At 39.7% G+C, this 19,754-nt stretch overlaps 1 protein-coding gene across 9 annotated transcripts in view; it reads left to right on the top strand.

Annotated features, from left to right (window-relative positions):
- The window catches only part of LOC135102649 (broad-complex core protein isoforms 1/2/3/4/5-like), a 55,775-nt gene extending 36,656 nt beyond the window's left edge, over positions 1–19,119 (top strand). The window contains exons 6-7 of one of the 9 annotated variants that reach the window (XM_064007967.1): positions 15,489–15,801; positions 18,064–18,203. In XM_064007967.1, coding sequence (XP_063864037.1) covers positions 15,489–15,800 — 312 coding nt within the window. In that variant the 3' untranslated portion in view covers position 15,801; positions 18,064–18,203. Of the gene's footprint in view, positions 1–163; positions 2,561–4,742; positions 5,204–6,258; positions 7,016–7,562; positions 9,245–9,725; positions 12,644–12,738; positions 13,332–15,488; positions 15,802–18,063 lie in introns of those variants that run through there. The other 8 variants (XM_064007970.1, XM_064007960.1, XM_064007959.1 and 5 more) reach the window with 8 other exon arrangements.
- Positions 19,120–19,754: the final 635 nt, after the last annotated feature.

The following is a 19,754-nucleotide window of genomic DNA, read 5'->3' as shown; positions in this document are numbered from 1 at the left end:
TGATCTTTCAATATGTACATAATTACAGGATAAAAGTCAGCACATGGGATATTATTATGTGAAATGATTCACTACAAGTGTGCATGTCATGAAATGCTTCATTGAATGAGTCAATATTTCAAATTGTCCTTGGAATGGCTAGTGATGATGACATCCTCTGCAGGAAGGGGTGGAGAGTGAGAAGCAGGAGATGGGCAAGAAGGGCAGACCCCGAGTGCAGGTGGGCCACACCTCCGCCTCCAAGCAGCACATGTGTCCCTACTGTCCCTACTCCACCCGTGTCACTACCAACCTCAGGAACCACATGCGCACTCACACCAAAGAGAAGCCGTTTGCTTGCCCCGAGTGTCCGTACCGTTCCACCACTAAAGACCACCTCACCAAACACATGTGTACACACACTGGAGAGCGGCCGTTTGCCTGCCCACACTGCCCTTACCGAACGGTTCAGAAAGGAACTTTGAAGAACCATATATTTTCTCACCACAAGACACTGCCAGACACCTTATAGGTTACTGTCTTGGCTTGAAACATTGAAGCATTTATTAAAGCATTGAATTTTAGCTTGTAAATCATTAACTGTTGCTTTATTTGGTGGGTATTTTTATTCATAATTTTGGTGGAAGTAATTGCATTTGCTTGGGAAAAAAGCTTGTTTACTTTCTTCATGGAAAAAGAAAATCTGCTTTTGTTTTGTTTAGATGAGCATTGCAATCACTCAAGAAGAAAGAAAAAAAGAGGAAGGTTTCCATTTATAATTTTTACTATGAATATAGTATGACTGTAACACTTCACAAAGTAACCATTACTTGTTGTGACTAGTGTAGGTGGTGGTAACAAACAGATAGGTAGTTGTAACTTCTGAGTGCAATGGCTAGTATAGACAATATTTAGTTTATATTATTTTCTCTCTCTCTCTCTCTCTCTCTCTCTCTCTCTCTCTCTCTCTCTCTCTCTCTCTCTCTCTCTCTCTCTCTCTCTCTCTCTCTCTCTCTCTCTCTCTCTCTCTCTCTCTCTCTCTCTCTCTCTCTCTCTCTCTCTCTCCTGAACAGTTTCCCCTTACTTGTCATGACTGCTTGAATTTAATCCTTGCCACTGCAAAACAACACTAGAGAAAAAGGAAACTAACTGCTGGTGTAGCTTGGTGCGTGTGTGCATGCGTGAGTCTGTAGTGACCCAGACGATAGGAAAGTATGGGTGTTTGCTGACAGTATATGGAGGTGAGTGAGAGGCATTGTGTTGTAAGATTAAATGTCCAGTGAATATAATAAGTTTAGAATATTTTAAGATCATATAGCTTGGCTTTAGCTTCTGTACATATTGAGGGACAAGGGAAAGCTTTGCAGGGAAGAGAAGCACTACATTACTATCACCATTAAACAATTAGAGGAAGGAGAGTGAGCACTGAAGTGAAAATCTTTGGACTGGCTTGAGTTCTGATGGTGATAAAGGCAAATGAACAGGTGTCTAAGGTGTAGGATACAGGCAGTGGAGGTGAGCTAAGTGAAAACTGTAGCTAGTCTTGCATAGGTCAAGGAGTTTGTAGTGATGACAATGAACAGGGGAAGCCTCTCAGAGATGGCTAGATCACTTGGAGGGAGTGAGATGGTGAGAGGAGTATAGAAAGGTAGAGCAGATGCTTTACTGAGGTGCGAGAGGTAGAGCACTTGTGAAATGTGAGGGTGGGAGCATTGGGACATTTGAATACCACAATGGTCTCATCTTCCCAATAAATGTTTGCAGGAGTGACAGATATAGACTAGAGCAAGTGGAGGCTGCTGCCATGGTAACCTTCCCAAGGAGGGTTAAACACCAGATCTCTGAGTAGATAAATGAGAGAGGCTAATATTCATAAACAAGATTCTAGAATGTAAGAATTTCAATACTATAATTTGTGGTGAAGGAGAAAAAGGTGATTGGATCTCATGGGTATGTGATGAAAGGAAGGACATTATGCTTGGGAGGGGGAGGAGGAGATGGTGGTGGTGGTGGTGGTGGTGGTGGTGGCCCTGGGTCAGTGTGATGGAATAACCTACATAATTGTGAGGTGACAAAAGCATGATCATCACACAAAGCTGAATATTTTTTGTGTGTGAAAGTCTGATCTGTGCATCAAGATGCTGTGGCACTTGGTGCACTTGTTGTGTAAAATTTTTATTTCTATTTGTCATGATAACACTGAAGTGACAGTCTTGCACCATCACACAAAAACTGACCAAATGATGGAAGGGAGGGTGAATCCTGTACAGTGTGTGGCAATGCACATCAGGAAGTGCTGTAGTGACGGCTCACCTGCTGCCCCTTGTAAGAGTCCATCCATTAATTTTCTTCCACTTCTCCAAAGTATTCCTGTCCCAAAATTAATGTGTCAGTATCATTCAGGAAATCACACAGAAAACATAAAAACAAATGATCAGTTAAAGAATATTTTGTTTCGTATAATAATTATCAAATTTATATAGGTATTCATATAATGATTATTTAATTTATGTAGTTATTCATGTTATGATTATTTGATGTATGTAGTTAAAGATACCTGAAAACTTCTGAGCAAACATGAGTAAGAGTTTTATTGTAAAAATAAGTTGGAAATAAAAGTATTTTTAAGTTTTTGCAGTCATGTGTCAACTTATGGCCAACACCTGATATATATTTCTCAGAAAAAAAATTTAAAGAGAGAGGTTGACATGTCTGCGTAGTGCCCTTGGGAGTGCACCACAACACAAGTGCCAGGGACCTCCTGTGAGAGGCGAGTGCCGGTCTGCTGCTGCTGCTGCTACTACTGCTGCCCTCATGTGATCTTTATTTCTGTGAAATTTTTGTGCAATCATTATTATTATTATTATTATTATTATTATTATTATTATTATTATTATTATTATTATTATTATTATTATTATTATTTTACATCCTTCTCTCCTTAGCAATGGAAATAAAGTTAGATTTATTTGTACACATTAAGGCAATCTTTGTGTTATGTTTTATTCAGACATACATGTATTTGAAATCTGAAAGTCACTTTGAAAGAGACATACATAAAAATTCATAGATGTTAACAAAATAAAATTCATAGATGTTAACAAAATACTGAAGTTTCATGTTTTGCTGAGGATAACGTGTGAATCATGAAACATACGACATTGATTACTCTGTGAAGGTTCTTATTTTGTGGTGGCAAGCTTGTGTGTGGAATGGATAGCAGCTTCATTACTTTGACCTGCAGTGTGTGGAGTGAGTGGTGTTGAGTTGTGGCTGCTCAGCAGGTCTGTCTGGTGGTGTGGCCGTGAGAACATGACATGGAGCAGAGTGTGGAGGTAACACAGAATGCATTGTGGCATGGCAGTGTGGAAGCAAGACAGTCTGCCCATCATCTTTTTCCTCCAGCACCTCTTTATCCTTTCACCAGACCTTTATCCCTGTTTCCCTTCCTACCTGTTATAATCTGTCTGACATCCCTTCATCACTTCACTCAACCTTTGCACTATTTCTCTTTCTACCCACAATAATTTTTCCTCCAACATCCCTTAATCATTTCATCCTACCTTTGCCTTTCATTTCTCCTGCTTATTATAAATCTTTACACCCCATCTATCTATCCATCCCCCCCACACACATACAAAAAAAAAAAAAAAATGGAAGAGGAACCACATTAGCAAAGTTGGTGTGGTTATTAGAATGAAGGAAGGAATGTTGGTTGGAGAAGAAAGGAAGCCTTGTCAGTTTGAGTGTTTAGTAGAAAATTAATAATGGTACAGTTATTAGAATGAATGAAAAGCAGCTGTTCCCAGGAGTAAGAATAGCTGACTTAGTGGTGGCAGGGCTTGTGAGGGAGGAGGGTTGATCAGAGAAGAAAGGCAGTCTTGTCAGTTTGGGAGTTTAAGAGAAAATTAGTGACAGTTATTAAGTAGAAATCCTCTGACTCTAGAAAAAGGCAAAAGGAAAATTATGTACAAACTTGCCCATCTAGCCACTCTGTCCATGGCTTCAACCTAACAAATGTGCCACCCCATTCAAACTCTCCAGTTAGATTACCCATAACTCTCCTCCACACGGCATGGTCTTCCTCGTGCTGACTTGATAAGTGATGGGACAAAGGAAATATATCATTTATTTTAAACACTGCGGGGCTTTGACATTCAAGCCCCATGACATAGCATTTGAGTATGTTTTATGCTGCTTGAAGTCATTATGAAGGATATTTAGTGCTGAACAGAGCAGTCAGTAGTATTGAGTGAGTGATATAAAGAAGTGCAATGTTTAATGAAAAAAGTAAATATAAATATACTCATTAAAGTATTGAGTTTTATATGAACTCCTAGATGTTTTCATATTGAGGATTGTCTTCACTAAGTCTACCAACATCATCCATCACAACAGTATGTTTCATTTGCCTGTCTTGTTTGTCTGCATATAATTTGAATGTAGGTAATGAATGATTATGTAACCAGATGTGTTCCTACTAATATAAGTGTGTATCAAGATGTATGAGGGTAAATGGAATTGCCTGCATCCAAAAGAAATGGGAGTGTGTAGAGGATGGGTAACTTGCTTGACAAGAGTAAAGGGTCCTGGCTGTGTCTTTGTGGGATTTCAGATGACAGGTATGTTCTATTTGGTGTCACTTGATATACCTAAGAAGTAAGAGGAGGCATGTTGTACATCATGGAGTTGTGTACTTAATGTTGGGTTGGTTGTGAATAAACACGTGTGCAGCAGATGAATAAGTTGGCCATACTCAACAGGTCTTGGTGGACAGTGCCGGCCAGAGCAGGCACAGGAGGGGAGGCTTGGCACCGGGGAGCCACAAATGCACTTACTGTGACTACACAACTTACTTTACAACTAACTTGAGGAATCACATGAGGAGACACACTGGAGAAAAGCCGTACTCTTGCCAGCAGTGCTCTTACTGCGCTATTACCAAGCAGCGGCTGGAAAGACACATGGCCACTCATGTGCGGGGATCCAAGTGTCCCACGTGTCCCTTTGCCGGCACACGTGAGGAAATGAAAAAGCACATAACTGCTGCTCATGGAGTGAAGATATGGTGAGAGATTTGCACATTGTTCTGATGATTGTGAGGAAAACACTATTAGGTTTAAGTAATTTCTCAGCTCTACTCTAGTTATATCTTGCACATTGAAAAGATTGTTCTATTACTGTAATGTAAACATAATTTAGTAATAAAAGGCGTTTGATTTCATTCCATTCTAAATAACCTGCTAATTACGTGCCAGTAAGCAACCCGCCTGAAGCCAGGACAGCAGTGGACGCTTGACGTCACTGCTCGTGATGAGTAAGAGTGAAGAGCAAACACAATGGTCACTGTTCACATACCTTCAGTTTCACACCTCATCATCTTGAACAATCATATTGCTTCACAATGTTAAGAAACTTAATGTACTAAGTTTTATGTAATCATAAAGATCTTTTAGGATAGCATAGATACAAAATAGATCTTCCATTCATTATTGATGAGACATTCATTTTATCTGACCACTGCTAAGTTGATGGGACAGGTTCTTTAGTGATCGTCTAATATCTTGTAATAACTATCATGTGGGATTGTTAACAAAATAACAACTTCCATGGTTATGTATTACCAATTACCTGAAACATCAGATATTTAAACAACACTGAAGTGTGTAAGCTGGCCAGGTGCGAGCAGTGATGGCTTGACAAGGCTAATACCACAGCTACAGGCAATCTCTTCACCCATTAGTACTTTGTTTTCATATCAGTTCTGAAAAAAAAAGCTTGCATCTTTTTTTAACTAATGAAATACAAGGGCCTGCATCTTTTTAACTAATGAAATACAATGGCTTGTCTACGTGAAGGTGTCAGGGTAGCTTCCCGGCATGAGAGGAGTGTGAGTGAGTGGTGTCATGGAGGTTAGCACACCAGCTGGCCCACAGTGGAGGGAACCTGAGTACAGATCCCTTGTCCAGCAGAGGCAGAGTGATTGAGTGTGTCTCCTTTAGCACTGTAAAGATTGTATTACAAGAAAGAGTACAAAATCTCTGTATTGTATGAAATTGTGTGTATATTAGGAACAGTGACATACCCACTTGGATTGGATTTTACTAAAACCCAGCATCATCTTTTTAACACAGCATTCCTGAACTAATAGCACTCCACCAAGGTACATAAAGATCTATTCTGGTTCCCTCAGGGACATGTGAGGTTTTAAGACTGTTGGGTGAGTGTTGCTGGGGTGGGTGTTTGACAACCTGTGAGTAAGCTGACCATACCCAACAGATGGTGAAGAGCAGCAGGGGAGGAGATGCAAGAGTAAGCAAGTATCACGGCAACAGGAAGACAACGCACTATTGCCCCTACTGTTCTTACAGCAGCCATTTTGTCAATAACCTGAAGAAGCACGTGTATGCTCACACAGGTGAGAAGCCGTTCTCCTGCCCCCACTGTGCCTACTGCACCAACTCCCCCAGCCACCTCAAGCGCCACATGAACACTCACCGTGGTGAGAAGCAGTTCATTTGCAGCCATTGCTCCTACAGGACTCACCGGAAAGACGTGATTGAGAGCCACATGTGGACCCAACATGGCACTCAGGAGTCACTCCCTGCTAGCAGTGAATAAATATTGGCACCCTGTCTCAGTGTCCAGAGTTAACCTTCCCCAGATTGTACAGTACATGTGGTCTATATATGGAATCAATTTTTCAGCATTTAATTTGATGAGTTTCTAAAGCATCATGTATTTAAAAGTGTAACATAGTTATCAAAACTGAAAACACCTGTGGGAAATGATATCTGGGAAAAAAATTGTATTTGTCAGATGTTATGTTTTTTTTTAGATGATGTAAAAAAAAATATTCATATAACCAATGGCAGAGTGTGGCCTGAAACATCAGGTTGAGTATGAGTGATGCAGCTTTGGATGTTGTGTACATGTGATTCCAACTTTTGTAAATTTGTCCAGAGGAAAATATATTGTGCACATCTGGCATTATGACTTTGATGAGTGAAGATGGTGGAATAAACTGTAATGAAGATTCCTGTCATTTACTGAAACCCTTTGTTTATCACTGCAACTCAAGCTGATTTTTGAAGGAAGATGAGTATGGTAAATTCAATAAGAAATATTTGCTTGCTTACAACATAGTTAGGAAATAGGAGAAAATTCCTTACTGAAGATACCATTCTTTAAACTAACTCAAAAAACTTTTCATTGTAACTGTCTTTGCTGTCTTTTGTCATGCCACAGATAAAAGTACTAGCCTGCACTCATATTTTGTGAGACCTGACACAGCAGTATGTGTGCGATGGGTTACACGGCTGTTGAGAAGTGACTGACTCATCCAAGATACTTTCAACATAGAACTTGGTGTTGTTTGTGAGCACTAACCAAGGATATAATGCTAGAGACACAGGTGCAGCTTACACAAATGGAGGAGTGAATCTAAGAGCCTCTGTCATCATCCAAGAGACTTAAGTAAGCTTCATTGTTTTTGTCTTCATTATGACCATGTGAAGGTAGTCTTAAGAGTTAACCTAAACTAAAAGCTGTGTCAGTTTGAGTAAGAGAGCCATACCCTACAGATGTTGCTGGGCCACACTGGTCCGAGGGGAGGCAGTGGAGCAGCCCTGGGACTAATGAAGAGCCACCTCACCCCTCGCAAGATTCACAAGTGTTCCTACTGCCCCTTCACCACCCATTGTATCACAAATTACAAAAGGCATATCTCGGCCCACACTGGCGAGAAGCCATATGCTGCCATTACTGCTCTCACCGACCTCATTCAGATGATATGAAAGCCTCTCCTGCCTTACTCTGACCTGGAGAAGTCCTGAGGGACTGCCGATGCCCACCACGCCAAGACACTTGATTTCTCATATGTTCATTGTTCTTTGTATGGAGGTTTATGTGTATTCCTGTTTGTTGTATGCGTGTTGTTCAGGGGGTGAGGCAAGTGAAGTGAAGACAGATGTCAGACCACAGACAATGTAGACTTAATTCATTGATATTTTGTAGTAATAGTTGTCATTATGTGTATTTAGCATTTGCCTGATTGAATTTATCTTGGCTACCCATGATTCTAATATCAGAGCTGCCATGTGACCATTACTGCAGTGTGTCTGTTTAGAGATACTTAAATTATTTTTTTATTGCTAAAGTTTTCCTTGATCTTCAGTTTAATTATTTTACCTAATTATTTTGGAGCATCAGTCTAGCCATCCATAAAATTACTAAGAAACAATGCAGTTGGTGTTGGTAATGACCGACTGCATCACTTGAAATGCCAAGATGTTTTCTCCCTTGTGGCAAAACCCAAGTCATGTTGAGCAATCACGTTATGTACAAATCAATTTTAAATGTCCCATTCTTGCCAGTATGTAAGTTGCACCTGATTTTATTACAGATTTTTTTTATGTATTATTATTACCTTTATATATTATTATAATTATTTTATCATTTTATCTTATTTTTTATGAAATGTATATTATAATAAGCACATTGGAAGCAGGGTAAACTTTTATACTATTTTTTGAAAAGGTGCATCTTATATGCCAGCAAATGTGGTATACAATTAGAATTACTATTTTTCTTAAGGCCACAAATATATACATACATTATTTTTATATATCTATATCTATATATAGATATCATAAAATTACATACATACATGCACAGTAAGAAGCACAGGTTTGAATTTAATTGTGTGAGGAGCAAGAGTCATACAAGTGTGAGTGAATACAGGAAGGAATTCCATGCATGGATGAAATACTCAGTCCTGTTGCAGTCTGGCTACTACAGCAATTAAACACACAATATATATTCATCATGATTTTTTTCCAGTATTCAGTGTTTACTTGCCACATCAGAACTTGTACATGATAGGGAAGTTCTCTTGACACAAGGGAAGGAAGGACTAATTTTAAAACTCTTCCAATGATGAAACCATTGAAAGTGTGACAGAAGTGACCAACCACACTGAAGTGGTGCAGTGGCTGGCAGCCTTGTGGTGCTGAGAGTCACCTGCTGAATATCTACCTGACTATTTATTGTGTATTCATGTCATCAGTCTCAATAAGCATTGATGATCATGAATGATGGAATCTTAGAAAGATTTGTCTGAATCTCATACAGTGACCTAAGGGAGTGTTGCTGTGCGTGTGTGTGTGTGTGTGTGTGTGCCTATGTATGTATGTTGGCTTCAATTACATGCCATCCAGGACTCCGTGTTCATGTAAAAAAAGAAAATAGAATACTACAAATTACATACTGAGTCTTTCATTCACTCTTTATCATTCTGGGAAAACACACATTTTTGATGAAGCCGTGTTTGTGCTGTGTGCCGGCCAGGAATCCCATGCCACAGCTAAACACTTTAACCATGACTAGACAGGGATGCTTTTATCAACTCATCCTCTACCTGCCAGCAATTAGACCTGCATGACAATTTATGACTCATTGCAAGTGTTATCAAATCAACACATTCATCAGGCAATCAGAAAAGGTCCTCTTCTGAATTGGCCTTTCTTCTAAACACTCTTGCCTCTGCTCAGTGAAGAGGTGTACGTGTCATGGTGAGAAGGAGTCACCATGCCAGGGCAGCGGTATGTAGTGTAAGGGTTAAAACCTGTTCATCTTGTTAAGTAATATATCTAATAGATGCAGATTTTATTGTGCTCTTGCTTTGTGTGTGAACCTTGTGGCATGAAGCCCGCATTCCCGTTAAGTAAGCCAGCAATCTTCTACAGGTGAAGCTGTTGGCTGAGGCTCAGTTGGCCAGCGGGGAGAGAGTGAGGGAGTCAAGGACACACAACCCTGGAAGCAGAACATTGCGCTGCCCCTTCTGTGCCTACACCACCTACCAGACCTCCCACTTAAAGTACCACATACGCACCCATACAGGGGAGAAGCCCTTCTCCTGCCCTCACTGTCCCTTCCGCTGCAACAGGAACAGCAGCCTGAAGATTCACCTGCGGAAGCACACTGGAGAAAAGCCTTACACGTGTCCGCACTGCCCGTACCAGTCCACTGTGAGCAGCCACATCAAGCGGCACCTCAAGACTCACAATGACGGGGAGAAGGAGCTGACGTGTGCCCAGTGCTTCTACCGCACCCGTGACCAGGAAGACCTGCTGCGCCATGTCCGCATGCACTTCACCTCATAGTGAAGCTTTCCTTGTGCCACACTGAATATTACACACTTCTTTACAAATTATGCTGTTCAGGCACAATTCTTTTCATTTTCCTGTCATTTTGTAAATGCATTGTGCTTTCAAACTTGATTTCATAAACCATTCAGTTCCTTTTGTGTAGCCCTTTAGGTTTTTTAAAAATTTTATTTGTGTTCTTGCTCTGTTGTCCATACAGCCATGGCAAAAAAAGAAAATACAGATGAGCTGGGCACCTTGAAAATTCTAATGAAGACTTAAAAGTAAGATACAATAGCTCCTCAGAAACTCACTTTTTCAGAATCTGAGTAATTTTTTATTTATTTATTTATTTTATTTATTTATTTATCTATTTATTTATTTTATTTTATTTATTTATTTATTTTTTGTAATGAATACTACTTAAAAGTATTTAGATTCTTAAGAATCATATGTATAATATTCAAATGTAGTACCAATGCTTTGAGTATTTTTTTTTGTGAAGAAGCTTGAGTGTATGCTGAGCATGAAAGGCATTTTTGTGTTCCATAAGTAGAGCATGCAGTGCAGTGAGGTGTGGTGTGGTGTGATGCTGTATAGATCTAGTGAGGAAGGCCGGCATGGTAGGGAAGAACACTGCTCTGTGACTGTCTGGGCCAAAGGTGAGTACTTGTACAGCTCACTTAACTGTCCTACCACAATGCATTGACCAAATTGCTGGTTTATGTCTTCATGGTTTAATGCACAGCACAGATCATTCACAGCATTGAGTCCTCCACAAGGTGTCACTTCACTAAGTGGTCATGAGTGGAGGCGCTCCAGAGTGTGTGGAATGTTGCACCACACAAAAAAGTTAATACAGTACAGTATTTTAATGAGGCTAAATACAGTGAAGGTATTGCTTCACCTCAGGAATTAATTCATACCTCACCAAATATCTCTATGAATAAACCCATCTGTCTTCATACAAGTTTTTGTAATTACTCCAGACAACTAATATCACATTCATTCATAACACTCATATAAGTGTGCTGGCAGGATTCACCACAGCATTCATTATTTTAGATTTTCTTCACAATATCTTCCCATGTCTGTCTGCAACATGCTCATAACTCCTTACAAGGGCAGCATGCATTCCTCATGTGCTGTGCTGTCAAAAAAGTGTTATAAAATGCCTCTGTCTATCAACCTCCATATATATATATATATATATATATATATATATATATATATATATATATATATATATATATATATATATATATATATATATATATATATATATATATATATATATATATACCAGGCTGGCAGTACCACACAGGATGACCCAAACAAACTCATACACACACACATCATTAACACTCTTATCACTGTCAGCCACTGGTAGAAAGGAATAATCTTGTCAGCCACCCCACTATACCCCAGGAGCTCAGGCATAGCACAGCAGACATAGTGGTGAACGTAAACAAGAGATGCATCAAAGTTGACTTAACACTATCCTGCTGCAACTTTCTGGTGTTGGTTGAATCATGTCAGCCACTCACAGGGGAAGCTTGACTCAGTCTGGCTTCGGATTGAGCTTAGATGTGGTGCTGTTGAGAAAACTCTAACTTGGCATAAGCCTGAGCGATGAAAATGCTAAACTGTGTATATGTGTTTTTTTTTACCCAAGGATTAACACTTTTATGGTGTTAAAATTGTTCACCAGTTTTTTTTTGTTCTTCATCCATTTCTTATACCAGGTTAGAGTTTTTCCAGTTGTACACACCTGGTCAAAGGGTTGTCTGCAATGTGCAGAGTGTGCTGCTGAACAAAAGAGTCATGTTGGCTGAATTATTGTGTGTCAGCCTGTACTTGTGCTTCATGAAAATGTGACCAAAGCACACACAGATCTTTTGATGTGCATGAATACAGGAATGACAGTCAAAGCATTGGGAAAGTTGTCTTAATTATGATGTACAAAACATTTTTATAAATTTTTATTTATTTAGTGAGCGAATTATCTAGTTTTATAAGTGAAATTTTTTGCTTTCAGAAACCAACTGATTTTTACCTGTAGGAATATTAATAGGTAAAATTCGTGGTTCATTATTTTATGATTATGGAAAGCAATCATGCAAATTTTTGAGAAGCTACTGTATTTCTGTGATCTGCCTTGGAAAGTCAAGAGTACATTAAAAGGAAATATGTTATGATCAGTAAGGAAACCAGCAAATAAACCTGGTGCATAAGATTACCATGTGGGTGTTTTCATCAGGCATACATGTGAAAAACTGAGGATGGCATGAAAAGTCCCTAATGATCTGTAATGCATACATAGACTAATGCATTGCCTGGCTCACTGTTGCCTGATGCTCTTCCCAAGGATCTCTCTAGTGTGTACAGAGGCCGCTGTGCCAACCAACTCATTATTTTCTGACATGTTAGTATTAGGGAAACATGTACGTAACTCAGACTGCAGGTAGGACTGAGTTTTGGCATATGTCGCTGTCATGGGAATAAAACTCTGTTGTAATGACGAGAGGTTTGACTTGCTTTCCTTCCCTCATGACTGTGTGATCCCCTTGAGATGAGATGTACGTGGTGCTGACCTGCCGGCAATCCCTCACAGGTGTCGCCGAGCAGCGGGCATGCGATGGGTGCTGCCGCCTACAACAATGAGCCAGCTGAGAGCCACGATACCCAGTACTCAGCCCATTGTCACTCTCAGGGGTGGGATGCACCCCTCACCTGTCTGCACTGCTCATACCAGGCCAACTGTCCCGACGAGCTCAAGCGACACCTTTATTCACACAAGGGGAGGCGGCCACAGACCTGCCCACACTGCCACTATGAGACCATCGACTCCAGCAACCTGAGGAGGCACATCCGCACCCACACAGGGGAGAAGCCTTACTCGTGCCCCATGTGTCCATACCAAACTGCCATGAAGGGGAACCTCAACAGGCACCTTCACCGTCATGTCTCCAAAATTGGCTCACTGTAGACCTTGCCTCCTCACAGCCATGGCTTGCTCTTGGTGAAGCAGAGCAAATGCCATTGTGCAAGACTGTGGTGGTGGTGGTGCTGCTGCTGTAGTTATTTTCATAATTAAACTTTGTTATAGCAGCAGTACAGTATTTACTGAAAGGCAAGAAACACTTATAATATCAGTTGCATTCATTGTGTTAAACTTTTCATGTAAGTAAAAGAATGTTTAAGTTTTGTGCTTGTTTTTTCCACTGGAATTTGCATGAAACATGCTGGAAAACTCACACATTGATCTTCTGGTAAGCCTGTGTATGTGTTTGTTGTGTGTCCAAGTGTTGGTGAGTGGTGACTTTGTGTGTGTGTGTGTGTGTGTGTGTGTGTGTGTGTGTGTGTCATGTGTGTGTGTGTGTGTCATTAGATGGTGCAGCAGAAGGAAGAGCCATTCATAGGAGGCTCAACTCACAGTTCTCCTAAACAAGGAAGAAATCTAAAGCTTTTCATCTCATTGACTCCCCTTCTCAAACATTCTTGAATCTCTCACTCACTGCCAAAATGTTGCACCTCATACTATCTTGTGTCATTATTTCCATGGTTACTGCTGATTTGAACTTACTAACTGCTTGCCTAAAGCTTTTCATCTCATTGACTCCCCTTCTCAAACATTCTTGAATCTTTTACTCACTGCCAGAATGTTGCATCTCGCACTGTCTTGTGTCATTATTTCCATGGTTGCTGCTGATCTGAGCTTGCCAACTGCTTGCTTCCCTCACTGCTACACAGGCAGAAGTTAGATCAATCAAACATCTGCCTTCATGTTCCTGAAACTTGAGTAACCTTGTATATTTGATGTTGGGGTAATGATGATGATGATGATGACCTGTCCTTTCAATTTGGCTCATTTGTCCAGTTTTTAATAGGACGTGGTTGTTCTTTGGTCATGTCACTTGCATGTTCAACATATGCCAAGCATCAGTGTGTCTGTTTGGGAAGTGTAACTTTCTTGGCGTCACTTACACATTTGGTCTACCTTAACCAATACCATGCCTTTTATTTCACACTGAAAGACTTCCTCCACCCACTCAGTCCCTTGCTGGTTTAAGCATAATAATTCTCTCTCTCTCTCTCTCTCTCTCTCTCTCTCTCTCTCTCTCTCTCTCTCTCTCTCTCTCTCTCTCTCTCTCTCTCTCTCTCTCTCTCTCTCTCTCTCTCTCTCTCTCTCTCTCTCTCTCTTAATGTAGACAATTTTATTGTATGTTTGTTTGCATCCATACCTGTGCATATTTTCCTAGTTGTATTTACCTTGTTTTAATGTACTGGAGGGGAGGTATGCTCGAGCTGACCTGTTTTTTGTGTCTCATGGTGTGTAACATGGCCTTAAATTCATGTATCATCTCTACACACACTACTTTCTCATCCAATCCATTCCATATATCTACTACTCTGGGAAAAGCTGTTCATTTTCATATTCTGTCTGTAACTATCTTTTTAATTGTCCTTCCATGTCCTCTTGTATCTCTTGTACCCCATTTGTGTATGTGTATGTGTATGTGTGTGTGTGTGTGTGTGTGTGTTTGTGTGTTTGTGTGATGAGACATATCAGAAATAGAGATAAATGGAAAAGTGGAAGTTTTAGGAAAATGTTAATGGGGATGGGAGTGAGCGGCATTAGTTACGTGACTGAGTTGTTAATCGGGAAGGTCTGCTGTCATGTAAGGAATGAGGCATAAGTGTTCTGTTCCTTATTGCACCAATAGTAATCAAAGCCAATTAGATGTTCACTCTCACAGACTTACACACAACTCATGTCATGCGACTGTTCCTATTGTGGATCTTAAAGATGTTCTTATATATGTGTGAGGAAATTACTCAGAGTATCATCGCTACTTCAGCCGGACAGCCAACACTGAAAGGCTACACCACTGTACAAACAATGGAAAGGAAGTAGAATACTTTTTTTTATAAATTTATTGTTGTGATTCTGTTCAAGAAATTACTGCAGTCAGCATATCTGCTATAGAAAAGAAACCTTGCATCTCCATATTCTCTGAAGTAAACTAAATTTCTAAAATTGAAATTTTGCACAAAATCTTTGAATGTTTGCCTGCCATAGATGCTACTTCCCTCATGACCTGATGACCACAGGAGCAGTGATGCACCAGTGACTCCTTGACATGGTGCCTTCCACTCAGCTGAGACAGCTGTGGACCAAGGTGCCATCAGGAAACACAGGAAGTGTGCTGAGAAACAGTGGATTGGCACTGTCTTTCACAGCTGCCATGTACTTTATTTTTGTTATTACTGCATAAGATTTAAAAAAAATATCATTAGATAAATGGAAAACTGTGCCAGCAGCAATAAATGATTGGTAACTAAGGTCCACCTCCCCTACAGGTGAGGCCAGAGGTGGAAGGCAGGTGGAGCAGTGTGGCAAACCCAGTCAAGAATCCCTCCAAGATCCACCAGTGTGCCCACTGCCCTTACCAGACGCCCATCATCTCCAACTTTAAGAAACATGCTCGCATTCACACTGGGGAAAAGCCCTTTGCCTGCCCCCACTGCCCCTTCAGAGCAACCCAGATGGAAAACCTGAGGAAGCACGTGCGCACCCACACAGGGGAGAAGCCATACACGTGTTCATTTTGTTCCTTCCGCTCCACCAAGAAGAGTTCCCTCACCGCCCACTTACTGATGCACCACCGATAAGGTAAACAGACCTGGAGTTTGCCAAGACTGAGAGAAGCAAGCCTTTGGTGTCACTTGGGTGAAATAGAAGGGAGGCCTTCTCAGTTTCCCTCCACCAGCTATGCCAATTCCTGGTCTGGCAGGGAGGTCCTCCAGTGGTCTGTGTATTATAACTATCTTCCTACTGAAGCATATTACTTAAGAAATACATCTTTGCCTGATAAAATAAGACCTAAAAAGGATGAAAAGTGTTATGCCTGGCTGTGAACCTCCATGATACACAGGAATTATCACCTGGAGGATCTGCTCAGTGCCTGCAGGGAGACAGGCAGGTAGACATGAGGAATGGCTGGCAGAAGTTCAGGGAGTTGATTGTTCTCCAGTGATGAGAGGGTTTTCCTTGCACATGAAAAGTACATTGTATTATTTGAGTATAAAAATGTGGTGTTTTGCAGTAATGAAACTTGAACTGTGAGAGATGACCAAGCCTAGAGATTATGTACAGTGTGATGATAAAAAGCATGGCAACTTGAGGTGGATGTGCAATGAATGCTACAGTGAGAAATAGCATGTAAAGTGATGCATTAAGAAGCAGATCTAGGCCTGAGCACATGAAGGGATGAGGAAAGGTACAGCTTTGACAGTGTGGAGAGGAAGGATGTTGGTGACTGATGAAGTGTGCTAAGCAGTGTGATGGAAGAGAAAGAACTGTAGTAGACAGACCAGAAAACACATGAGGTGTCCTGAGGGAAGACTTAGACACCAAAAAGTATGGAGGGCAAGGTGCATATGACTGCCTGGCAAGTTACCATCAAGAGCAAAGTTGATCCATGTAAATATAAACCTTCCTTTCAAAATTATTAAACAATGATGGAAGAAGATGGTTGTTGAAGGAAGATGGATGATATACTCACATAAAACTTGAAAGAGAAGAATCAAGAATTTCTTAAGCATACTTGATAAGACATATTACCTATAAAATCCTGACTGAAAGAGTAGAAAATTACAAAGTATGAAATGAAGGTGAAGGGAAGAGTATTGTGTATTACAAAATAGAGTATTGGAGAGAGAGAGAGAGAGAGAGAGAGAGAGAGAGAGAGAGAGAGAGAGAGAGAGAGAGAGAGAGAGAGAGAGAGAGAGAGAGAGAGAGAGAGAGAGTTATAGATAGGAATAAGGGAAAATTCATGTGATGTAATCATTTGTCAGACAGAGCAGGCATGTAATTGTGTGGAGAGACAGAGAATGTCACACTGTGCACTAGAGACTTTCATGTCCAGTGTTCAGTTTGTGGAAGCTGCAGCAACCAGTAGCCAATATTAGTTTTGTTGATGCTATTCTTTTATTTCTTTTACTTATTTAATAGTTATAGACAAATCTTATTTTACCTAAGTATACAATGTATACACAATGCACATGGTGGATGTATCACACAACATGTTAATTTAATTTAATTTATTTTTTTATTTACTATTATTATTATTGTGTACTTATTTATTCATTTTATTTAATTATTTATTTATTTATTTATTTTATTTATTTATTTATTTTATTATTATTATTATTATTATTATTATTATTATTATTATTATTATTATTATTATTATTATTATTATTTTTTACTATACAAACTCTTAACACTTACCCACAGTTAACATAATTATTTTTGCAGAAATGTATCTCTTTATCATATTTATTTTTCTATGACAAAACATTCTAGTATGAAACACATATATGCCATGACAAAAACAGACAACCAAATTGTTTGACAAAGTGGTGACCCATTTATTTCTCTATCCTAATCCATTTCACATGAAAAAAAATAAATAAACAAATAAATAAATGAATAAATAAAAATAAATAAATATTGTAAATAGTTGAATGAAAAACCTACTGAGACACATCAGTTGAAAAATATGGCATTATACATTACACCAGATTGTTGGTTTATGCAGAAAGCACATTTTTATCATGGAATTTAGTGGCTACCAACTATTACTACTTAATCTTTTCTTATATTTTTTCTTTAGAAACCCAAGGAGCCCACATATACCTGATATCCTCATGAAAAAAAAAAAAAAGAAACACAAAATTTTAAGAATGAAGATATCAAGCCAAAATGGATACAACCCCAGTTCACTAAAATTTATTAGTCTGTTTACAAACAACCTTGGATTTAACAAAATAAAAAGTGGCTGTGTACTTGCTTAGGTGTTAGTGCACTCAGGTACAAGCCACAGACTGCCTGGTTGTGGTGGCTTACCTCATCAAGTTTCTCTCCCAACAGCTGGTGGCCAGCATTGAGGGAGGGCAGCAGCGCAGTGGGCCCTCTTTTGCCAGGAGTGTGTGGGCTGATGGCTCCTATGGTGGCAATAAACATTCTGCCAAGGAACACCAATGTCCCTTTTGCCCTTACAAAACCACCCTTAAGGGCAATTTCATTCGCCATGGGAGGACGCACACAGGGGAAAGGCCTTTCCCATGTCCTCATTGTAGTTTTCGCTGTTCTCAGAAAGGTGATCTTGTCAAGCACATCAGAGTCCACACTGGTGAGAAGCCTTTTGCATGTACCTTTTGTCCCTACCGCTCCTCTCGCAAGGAAGTCCTCAAGGGTCACATGCGCATTCATGCCACAAGGAACCTCACCTGAGATGGTGCCTGTGACACTGTGATCTTCTCTCTGCTGACAACCACATGCCTAAATTCAGTATCTTAATGCTCATTGCTCATTGCAGTTATCTTAATTTTCATTAGCATTACAATACACTGTCCTGTTTTATACGGTGTCTTCATCATATCTGCAGCATCTTATTGTTTCCCATTTGAATTACATACATGCATCTGTTTCTTATATCTTAAGCATCAAAAGCATTGGAAAACCAATTTGCAAGGCCAAAAAGTTTATATATATTTTATGAGTGTGCAAGTTGGAAGAAACTGCACCTCTGTACCCTTGGTGGGTGTTCAGCATTTAACTATAGGAATCTTAGTGAAGGATCTGAGCCAAGAAACTGTGATACACTTTTCTTTCAGTTAGCAACATTGTTCATCATGAATTACTGTGAAAAATAAAATTACATTCATTTTAAACTAAGGGATGACTATTGATTTTTTGTTGTATGTCAACATATAGAAAGCAAGAATATGTACAACTGTATAATTTTTCACAGGTTCATTATGCCATGTGCATGTTTAACTTGTTGCCACTCTTGTTGCACTGTCCTCTGAGGCCTTCATCACTCATTCATCAAGTCTGGCTCTTCCTGACCTGTGCTACAGAGAAAGGGATGTGATGATGGTAGTAATCTTAAGGATGCCCTTTCAAAATAAATATGTAAACAAGCAGTGTCATTTTACTTCACTTTTAAGACTGATAATCTCCAATGAGCTTTCATAAGATTTTTTTTATGGTCTTATCCTAATTACAAACATTATTCTAAAATAATTTGCCTAACAATCAACTTGCACAAATATATGCATGAGGTGCAGCTCCTGGCCAGCCCATGCTGTGCCCATTCAGCACACATCCCTGCAACTCTTGCCTTCCTTCAGCCTTCACCTTTTAACTGATGCCTGTTTGTAAGAACTGCCCTGCCAGATAACACAGCAGTGATGGCCTATAGAGCCAAGGAAACACTATTGCACTCATTCTACTTTTTTACATGTAAATGAGACTAACTGTGGGAGAGAAAAAAATCTTACTTAATTTCTACTGCAAAAGAACAATACTAGTGTCCAGGTAAGACTAATATAGTTCCCAAGGCATTTTAGTGAAGCCCAAGTTCTAGAAACTAAAATATTGACAAAGGATAAAGGAAGTGTTCCAGAATGTAACAGTAGAGTAGATGAAAGAACAGATATTGGGAGACCTACAATAATATGATGGACAGAATTGGGCAAAAGAAAATAGTACATGTACATTGAGGTCATAAAAAGGGATGGAATGGAAAATTTTACAAGAGAAAGAGAAGGTGGTGG

Source organism: Scylla paramamosain, chromosome 8 (assembly GCF_035594125.1).
Source record: "Scylla paramamosain isolate STU-SP2022 chromosome 8, ASM3559412v1, whole genome shotgun sequence".
NCBI lineage: Eukaryota > Metazoa > Arthropoda > Malacostraca > Decapoda > Portunidae > Scylla > Scylla paramamosain.
Note: the sequence above shows the minus strand (reverse complement) of the source record. Positions and strands in the feature narration are given on the sequence as shown.